At 34.0% G+C, this 10273-nt stretch overlaps 1 protein-coding gene across 2 annotated transcripts; it reads right to left on the reverse strand.

Moving 5' to 3' along the window:
- Positions 1 to 4148: 4148 nt before the first annotated feature.
- LOC104115889 (uncharacterized) lies at positions 4149 to 8319 on the reverse strand. 2 transcript variants are annotated; one of them, XM_009626605.4, is made up of 6 exons: positions 7848 to 8232; positions 6995 to 7123; positions 6425 to 6589; positions 5176 to 5481; positions 5009 to 5083; positions 4149 to 4392 (listed from the first exon to the last, which is right to left on the reverse strand). In XM_009626605.4, exons 1-6 carry the CDS (start codon positions 8139 to 8141, stop codon positions 4252 to 4254), a joined length of 1110 nt encoding a protein of 369 aa, XP_009624900.1. In that variant the 5' UTR covers positions 8142 to 8232; the 3' UTR covers positions 4149 to 4251. The 2 variants fall into 2 exon arrangements, with proteins under 2 accessions (XP_009624900.1, XP_009624901.1); XM_009626606.4 differs by lacking the exon at positions 5009 to 5083 and having other exon boundaries at positions 7848 to 8319.
- Between the last annotated feature and the right edge of the window lie 1954 nt (positions 8320 to 10273).

A 10273-nucleotide genomic window follows, 5' to 3' on the forward strand; every position in this document is an offset into this window, starting at 1 on the left:
GCGCACCGCAATGGACTGATATTTGGTTATGGCATTTAATCTTTAATTGCAATTTCCTTGCCTGTTTACCTTATTTACTTGCATATCTTTCTTATATGCTGGATTGTTGACTGAGCATAATACTTTAAAACAAAGAATTTGTGAGTATCAAAGCGGTTTTACCTGAGATTTCCTGATTTGATCATATATTTATTTTATACTTGTTGAAATTATGAACTGCACAGGTGTTAGTGAGTATCATCTATAGTTTTTGCTTCTTTTAGCTCGCCGATGTTAGTTAGGATACTTATTGAGTACATGGGATCGGTTGTACTCATACTACGCTTCTGCACTTTGCGTGCATATCTTGAATTTGATGTTGCTGTGTACGGCATGAGCTGGCATTGAAGATGTACATGCGTTTCAGTTTTGGCTATCACTTGTCCTTGGTAGCTTCAGATTCAGATTCTATTCATTTACATTTCAAACAGATGTTGTAATTATTTCAATTTAGTTTTATAAACATCTAAGTCTTAGTGGCTCATTACTTATACTATCCTTGGGAAGTCGTATAAAAATTCAGCTATTTTATTTTTGACTCTTATCATTATCACTATATTGTGTTTTATTATTATTTGTCTTACCTGGCGGGTTGGGTTAGGTGCCATCATGACGGGTTGGATTTTGGGCCGTGACAAATAATAAGTGGTGTACTAGCAACGATTTTATTATGAAATCGTACAATTCACTTTAGATATGATATACCTTTTCAAACAACTGAAATAACCATCACAAATATATCAAAGCAGAGCAATGGTGCTAAATTTACAAGGAAAGCAAAATTTATAATATGGGATGAAGCGCTTATGGCTAAGAGTCAAAGGATCGAAACAATTGCCCAGAGTTTTAGAGATATATTAGATATCAATAAACCGTTTGGTGGAAAAGTAATTGGTTTGGAGGTGATTTCCGTCAAGTACTATCAGTAGTTCCAAAATCGATGAAAGCAGAGACTGTAAAAACTAGCTTGCCAAAAATATACTTATGGCCTCAAATGAAAAAGATTAAAATGACAAAAAATATAAAAGTAAGAACAGGTCCAGCATTCAGTGACTTCTTTCTTCGTGTCGGAAACGAAGAAGAGCATCCAATAAAAGATAATATGGTTCTTCGAGAACGCGTAGCTATCAAGCCAAATGGTAATAGTAGTACATTTAATAAGAAAAATATTTCCATCATTAGATTAAAACGCAATTTGTGCAAATTACATTATAGAAATTAAAGAGTTGTCTTAGCTAGCATAAATGAATATGTTGATCGACTAAATAAAATGTTGATTGCTAAGTTTTATGGTAAAAATAAAATATTTTTCAGTTTTTGACTCAGCAGAAGATGATACCAATAATTACTACTAAGAAGAATACTTTAATACCAAATGACCTTCTACCATACAAGTTTGTTGTCAAGTTCATTATTTCTTACATATGTTAGTGTTATCGTATATATAATAGACTATGTTAAAATTGATCTTGCATTTCATATAGGTTTATTTTGAAGAAAAATATGTCTGTCATGCTACTAAAAAACTGAGATCCCTCGAATAGCTTATGTAATAGTACACAGATAGTATATAGAAGTTTTGACAATAACGTCATACATACAGAAATTATGATACTGGTAAATGTGCTTTCAAGTATATGTTTATCCCCGAATTCAACTTTCATCTTCCGAAACTAAATAATATCTTTTTAACTTTGTGGGAAAATAATTTTCAGTATGTTTATATTTTATAGTTATATAATAAATAAAGCAAAAAGACAAACATTCTAAATATTTGACTATATTTATAACAATATATTTTCTTGCATGAATAAATATATATATTGCACTTTCAAGAGGGATATCAATATCCACAACAAGAGTTCTGGTTATGACAGAGCGACCAAAGCATTAGAATACACAAAAAAAATAACATCTACAAAGAAGTGTTCGGTAAGATACCATCACATTAAATATTTTAAAATTATAATACATAATTATCTAATTAACATGACAAGATTGACCATTTGTGTAAGTTCTGATGATGTCCTTTTATTTTGAATTCACGTATTATGCAATCTAATAGTATTTTTCGGCATTAAGATGATTGTTGTATTATTATGCATAAAATTTCTCATTAATTTTGTTGTTCCTTCATATAAATAAATATTTAAATTATCACGTGTTATTATTAACGTGTAACGCGCGTTCATAGATAGCAGTATAATATGATGATATATACACACATTAATCGCCAATGTTAGCGGGCTGCACACCACAATTTTTAACTCTTCTTGGACTTTGGCTCATCAATACTCTATTGCACAATTTGCTACTTTACAAGCATTGTTCATAGATAATGGTAAAAATAGCACGGGTTAGTCAATTTTTGAACTGTAATTCAAAAATAGTCAGTGTTTGCAAAGTCATTAAAAAATAGCCACTATTTTGCTGCAATACATATCGGTCCAGTATAATATACTGGAGATTGGTGCACCTATGTATGAACTTCCAGTTATTATGTTGGACCGGTATATTATACTGGAACTCCAGTATATTATGTTGGAATATTTTCCGGATTTTGAACAGTGTTTTCGTTTAGATTTATCTTTACATGAAAAGTGGCTAAATTTCGATTACTTTTGAAACTGTAGCTATTTTTCAATTACCACTTGTAAATCTGGCTATTTTTGAATTTCTCCCTAGAAATTGTCACGCAAAAATACCATTTCTTTGTGATGTCAGACTCTAACCCGACTCTTTTTTATATCATTAGCATGATTAACAGATTGAAGATTCATTTTTCAGAAGATGAAATATTAGTGAAGAAATAAAAAAAAAAAATCAATAATAAGTTTGCTAAACTATTCTGTAATACATGAGTCCTCCTCACCTTAATTCTAGCTTCAACTCTACCCGAAAAACTTTCTTGGGGATGGCCATTATACCTGATGCCGGAGAGCAACTTACAGAAGTTCATTTTTACTACCCACACAATTGACAATTTTTTAAAATTTAAGGGGTTTGTTTTAGAAGTTTATAAGTCTAATATAAGGACTAAAGAGGCGCAGGGACTAAATTTATGTTCTTGAAGTCCCAGAATGGCTTCTTTCCAGAAGATGTCATAATCCATATGCCGGAATCTATCACCAAACATGTAAAATTTCTTGTAAGGATTTTATCTCTCGAATAACAAAAGCAGTGCGAACTTATAACCGCTGAGAGGTTTGTTGGGATGACTAAAATCCCTCAATAATTAGAGGTTCGGATTTGAGAAAATAGAAAACCTTTAGTGCACCCCCTTAATGGACTTATCCAGCGAGAATTCATATTAGTCGGGCCTGTTGGTTCCGAATACCGGACGATTAAACCAAAACAAGTACAACACAAATATACATGTCAAATTTATGTACTACTACTAGTACTACTAATGTGAAACTGTTTGCTAGGGTATAGGTCAGAATACGTTAAAGTTCTAAGTCAAGCTGTTTTTAAGCATGTATAGTTAAGCCAAAAATAGTTTATTTGAGCAATTTAGTCCTCCAACCTGAACATGAAGGCTCCATTGCTTGAACCCTGTATAACTAATAACCCTTATTTGTGGAGGCTTCAGTAATCAGTACTGTCACCCTCTTTGCAAATTGTTTTCCCCTGTAACATAAACCTAAAAAGAAAGGACAAAAGTATAATACTTCAACTAGTCCACATATATATCGAGAAAGTTTCAAATCATAAGTATTAAGACTATATGTAGCAAGAATCATCAAATTTTAAGTACTTCAGAGCGTTCCTTGTAATGAAATTTTAGAATGGACCAGCCATTCACTCTTGCAAGGAGAGAACAGAAATATCACAAGGGACGTTGTACTTCCAAATACTGCTTTTCAACTTCAAATTCAAATACTCATTTATTTCAAACTTCAACCAAATAATACTAAGCAGAACTGCATACTCAAATCAAGTGAAGTTTGTCTGCAAAAGAGGTTCATTTGTAAATTAGCTGTAACTAAAATGAAGAGTGATTGTCTATGTTCTTTCATTTGTGTGGCAATTTAGGTGAAATTTTCAAGAAATCACTTCATCTATAAGGCCCCAAACCTGAATTTTAGCATCAGAACAATAGCTCGACAAAATGAAATTAAAACTGGGTATTGAGTAACGTGTATTCACAGTCATCTTAAGGATAATGTACACATAATGAAACACTAGACTTTCTTCACAAAATATTACATGTCAGTATTTAATCAATCCCAAGCTCTTCAACCAGGGAAGCACCTCAGACAAACCTTCTTTCAAACTTCTAGGGTGGTAATCCAGTTGTGCCTTCGCCTTATCACAAGAGTAAACCCACTGATGTCTAAGCACGGAAACAGTCTGTTCAAGATGACATATAAAGAGGTAATAAGAATTAAGGTCCAATGCAAGCTAATGACTTATTAAAAAAGAAATGGAATCTAGATCAGCAAAACCACAATGCACGGAACATGTAAAATCCCTTCAATGTCATCATCTGATTTTTTGATGGGTGAAAACATTAGGCCTGCTTATGTGCTGATATCATTGTCTACTTTTGTTTTTGCAGCAAATACTAAATCTTTTAGCAGCTTGTTAAGTAGCAAATGTTTTCAAAGAAAGAAGACCGAGCAAAGAGGCACACATACTGCCCTAGTTATGCAAATGCAGAGTCCAGAAGTTGAGGTTTCGTTTGGGAAATAAGCAACATAAGGATGGTGGTCATACATATAAATTAGATACATAATATTAGTCCTATACATTTTTTGATAAGTAATTATCCCGAACTATAAGTTAAAACAATGAAAAAGGTCTACTAGATATGCTAAGAAACAATGTGTCACAAATAGAGCCAAATGCGAACGCACTGCTATCCACGTCAGAGTAACAGATCTGCAGCAATTTAAGCAGGTAAAGTGGAGACAAGTAGCAATGCAGCCATTCGAAGTTGATCTTCAAGAATTAATTTGGCAAGTACCTTGAAGGGAAAGCTAAGCCCTATGTATCTGTCATTGTGATATTGCTGCATTAAACCAATTCTCTCTTTTGCTGACTGTTGGGTATCGATTCTCAAACAACTTAAGATATACTCCACTAAGAAAAACCAGTATAACTAAAAACTTTAAGTAGCAATCTGTTTCTTACCGGAGGACTGATTAGAGGAAGCTTTCCGGTTAATTTGGAGAAAAGAACTGATATCCAGCCGTAAGCTTCAATAATAAGTAGGGGAATGCCAAACAAAGGCTTCTTTGTCCGAGTGATCATGGCAGCTATGTCAAAAACTTCCTTAAAAGATGCATTCTCCCCAGTAAGAAGATATCTTTCACCTGGTTTGCCTTTGTCCATAGCTGCAATATGCCCGTCAACCACATCATCAACATGGCTAAAAGAAAACCTGTCATTTGCTTGGCCAATGTAACCAGGTAAACGCCCATTAAAGCGTTCAATTATCTGACAAAGAAATATCCGACAACTCGATATCACACAAATTTCATATGTTTGACAAATAATATTACAGCATCTAATTAGTAAAATTGCTAGATAGCTACAATTGCAAGATGAGCATCGACCTCAAAATTTTTGTTTGTTGCAACTTAATTTTAACCTTTTTCAGTTGGTTAATACCCTTCAAATTTACACATTGAGGAAGTTTTCCCTTCGGTTAGAATTTATTTGATTCACCTACAAATAAAAAATTCCTGTTTATCTCCTTTTTACCACTTCTCCTAGTCTTCTTCCTTCTTACTCAAATTTCTTTTCTATCGGAGCCGTATTGGCAAACTTCATGCTTCATTTCTCCTCTTCATCTTTTCTTCACAACTTCCTTTTTCCTACTCCTTTCTCCTTCTCTGCTCTTTCCCCTTACTTTTGTTTTTTTTTTCTTTTTCTCCAAAGGATTCTCCATTTTCATTTTCCTTCTATACCTCTTCATCTTCTTCCTCCACCCATCTCCAATCATGCAGAGTCCAGACAAGTCTAATGATGCACCTCTTCTACCCTTCTGCTACTTTCCAGCCACTTACTTCTATTTTCTACTTTGTATCTTCCTTCTTTCACTTACAACCAAAATAGGTAAAAGAATTTTAAATGATTAGTTGCTAATTCTAGGGAAAAGGAGGAAACTGAATTAAATAAAAACCACCCCTCTTACAGAATGAGAAGTTCGGCATCATTGAACACGTTTTAGTCTTGGGTAAAGCAGTCATTTTGCATGCAATGATGGAACAATTAAAAGTTTTTAATCAACTAAAAAAAAAACATTGCCAGTGTAGCTATTTCCAAAATCCTTAACAATAAAATGATTAATTTTGATTGTAACCATCAATTGAAATATAACTAGTTCCAAACATCAAGCTCAATCAATGAAAGGGAGAAAGAAGGATGAAATATTTACCATACGCGCAACGACATTTCCAGCTGTGACCTTTCCAGGACCATATATAACTCCTGGATAAACAGGCACAATCCGCATTCCTTCAGACGCAGCATCTAATGCAACTTTATCAGCAACAGCTTTCGATTTCTCATACTCCGTACAGAAGGATTTTCCACTATGAGTCTGTATTCAATAATATCTAGTCAAACTCTTATGAAAAGAGCACATCTAGACATATTAAATTCGCCACTTACGTGAACTGCCTAATCTAAAAGCTAAAATTGTCAAAAGATGAGAACATTTAATTATTATAGGTATAGGTATGTAGCTTCCCTAAGACCCCACTTATGTGATTTCACTGGGTATGTTGTAGTTGTTGTAGTTGTTGTTGTATGTAGCTTCCCTACTGAACGTGCAGGCCTCGTTCTTTTTCTTGGACCAATATTAGTGTTTATAGGTGACGATGAAATGCAAACACAAGACTTTTGCTTGCTATGTTGCGTGAACCGTCTCATCCAAAGCTTACATTGTTAAAAAAGAAACATTTATTTATTTTACATCAGCAACACAGTTAATCAGCTCTCATACCTGAGTTTCATCAGCAACATATCCGTCAGTTGATCCTAAGGCAAAAAAAGATGACGTGTACACAATTTTCTCAATAGCTCCCGTTTCTTTAGAAGCTTGCAACACATTCTTCAACCCTCCAACATTGACCTATAGATGCAGTGAAATAACATTGTAAATTCTAAAAGCAGCTATAATGGATACTTAAAAGTAGCAATAAAGAGTATACTTAGTATGTTTTGTGAAAGATATTTTCTTAGATGAAATCATCAGTGTTTGTAACATGTTTGTCCAAAGAGAATATTATGAATGGAAGTCATTTTCTTATTTCCAACTGTTCCTCCTCATCGGTAACTTCAATAGACATTATGGTCAAACCTGTAGGAGTACCTAAAGTATCACAAAAACCTAACCATTCCACCATCGTTTAGTATATACACAATAATATCAGAAAAAGACTATTCTTATAGGCTATCATTCCATACTCAGAAGTATCATAAAAACATTATTCTTATACCCTATTATTCCACCATCATCTACATTTAAATCTATCTAAGTTTAAGTTTTATACACCAATGGTGTAAAAAATACTTATTCAATTAGGTCCCTTGAAAGAAATTGCAAATAACTCTATTTAATATCATAGATAGGTGACCTAAAATAAATGGTAAATAACTTACTAAAACAGGTTAAATTACACAAGTGGTGTAACAAAATCATTAGATTGTCAGAGTAAATAACCTAAATCCGATCTAAATACCACATGTCACCTTCTTTTATACCTAAACACTGAAATATATTTTTCTAAAAAATAAAACAATATCTACGAAAAACATTTTCCTCCACGCCAATCACATTAGGAATTTGTGCTCACGGAGCTGAATCTAGAAGGATCCGGAAGCCAAGGCTCGACTAAAGCGGCAGCGTGAAATATGACGTGGCAACCGGAGCAAGCCAGAAGGAGTGACTGATAATCTGTAACATCTCCGAACACAAGCTCTAGAGTTCCGCCGCTGCTTCCGCCGTCAATAGGCGGAGGTAGAGAAGAAAGGTCGCTCGTACGGCGGACGAAGGCTTTAACATGGTGGCCGCCGTTGAATAACTGGTTGCATAGCCGTCCACCTAGGTAACCGGAAGCGCCGGTCACCAGTACGACTTTCTTCTTCATTTCCTGTGTATTTTTCAAGTTCTTAGTCAACCATGAGACATTTAGACCGGGACCAGGCTTTTGAGTTTTTATGCATGACTTTTGCAGTGAAGGGCTTTGATTTTGAGTGTATTTCGATTCGATCACCGCAGAGTTTTTATTTTGAGTTACAAGCACCAATTGGAGAAACCTACTACTCTTTTCAACTTTTCATACCATCAAGTTAAAGTGTTTATTCATATTATTTACATAGTAATCTATTTTACTTGTCATATTTATATAGTAATCTATTTTACTTGTCAAAACTCTGTGGGTAATTTTAGTTTTAGGGTGTGTTTGGTATAACGGAAAATATTTTCCTTCTTGGAAAATAAGTAGTAATCTTCTTCATTTTTCGGTATTTGGTACGCGCAAACTTCCAAACACATAAATCTCCGAACTCATAACTTTAGAACTTGTAAAATTTCGAATATGTAAATCGAAAGATGAAAAAACTAAAACTAAAAATATATATATAAAATATTTTTTTCGAAAAATAAAAAAAAATTTCGGGGGTGGGGATGCAGAAAAACGAAAAAACAGAAATTTAAAATTACAAAATAAAAAGTAAAAAAATAATAAATTTGCGTGGGGGTGGGGGTGGGGGTGAGGGTGTAGAAAAACGAAAAAACAAAAATTTGAAATTACAAAAGAAAAAGTAAAAAAAAAAAAAAATTGCGGGGAGGGGGGTAGTAGGGTGGGTGGTGACGAAAAAAAACTGAAATTTAAAAAAATAAAAGCCTTTTCTAAGAGAGGGGGTGGGGTGGGTAGGTATGGTGTGGGTTTAGGTGGGTGGGTGTGGGGTGGGTTAGTGAGGGTGGGGAAGGTTGAGAAGGAGTTTTGAAAAATATTTTCCCTTCTCTTGATAAGGAAAATATTTTTCTCCAATTGGAGGAAAATGGAGGAAAATGAGTAAATAAAGAAAATATTTTCCAAAATATTTAAACCAACCAAACATGGGAAAATTAAAAAATATTTTGCGAAAAATATTTTCCTTCGTACCAAACACACCTTTAGTAAGTGCTCCTTTGTTGATCATTAACAATGAAAGAGAAAAAAGAGAGAATGACCTCTAACGAGAGTAACTCATAAATATTGGACCACCAAAAAATATGGTGTGGTTTGATGAATAGAATCCTCCACAATCAATTAAAAAAAATTGGTTTGAGTTTAAGAAAGGAAAAACTTTCATAGAGAATATCCTTATTTTTCTCTTTTAGTGGAATTTTCTGTTAGCCAATCTGTATTACTTTAATAAATAATGAAACAGTAAACTTTCTGAAATAGAAAATAGAAACAGAATGTTAGCAATTTCGGAATAAATCGAGCCCACTAAATGCACAGTGTGTCCTTAAGGAAATTATTCTCCTCAAGTACCCGAGGTGTTGGAATATTATCCTCCCAAGATAAAACGATTTAACTCACCAGTGTATTGGTACCAAAAACTATGATGAACTGCGAATCACTCAATGGTTGTAGAACACACTGGAAAATTTTGTACAGAAAAAGAAGAAGAAGATCAGAAAATTTCGTAAGGAAAGATTGAAAAAAGATTTAAATAATCCGGGAAAGAACTCGACTTGGTCGGGTCGCGGGTCCTGGGTTATGTTAATTAATTTAATTAATTAAATAAATAATTTAAAAAAAAATTGTCCAAAAATATTAATCAATCAATCGATCTTTGACCAAATCTGAAGTCGAATCCGAAGCCGAAGCCGAAGCCGAAACCGAGCAGAGCGAGCGACGACGACGGCGCGAGGCTTACTTTCTTTCCAACTCATTTAACACCAAGAGAAGTGATTTCTCAATATACACACATTCACTTTTTTCCACCACCAATGAGAGACACTTTGCTCTTTTCAAAGCAAGAGGGAGCTCACTTTTCCTCCACTTTCTTCCCTCCATTTCTCATTCACCAATCTTTTAATCCTAACAATCCCCCATATGAAAGGAATGCACGGACGAGTGTGTGATTTACATGCAAGGATTAATTACATCTGGATAAGTAGGTTTTCCTTTGAACTTTCCGTAGTGAACTTATATCGGATATATTCAGTCAATCGGTAGATTTAATATCTTTGAACCGTCGAGCTTTGTTGTATACCTAGACAACA

Source organism: Nicotiana tomentosiformis, chromosome 12 (genome assembly GCF_000390325.3).
Source record: "Nicotiana tomentosiformis chromosome 12, ASM39032v3, whole genome shotgun sequence".
In the NCBI taxonomy this organism is placed as follows: Eukaryota; Viridiplantae; Streptophyta; class Magnoliopsida; order Solanales; family Solanaceae; genus Nicotiana; species Nicotiana tomentosiformis.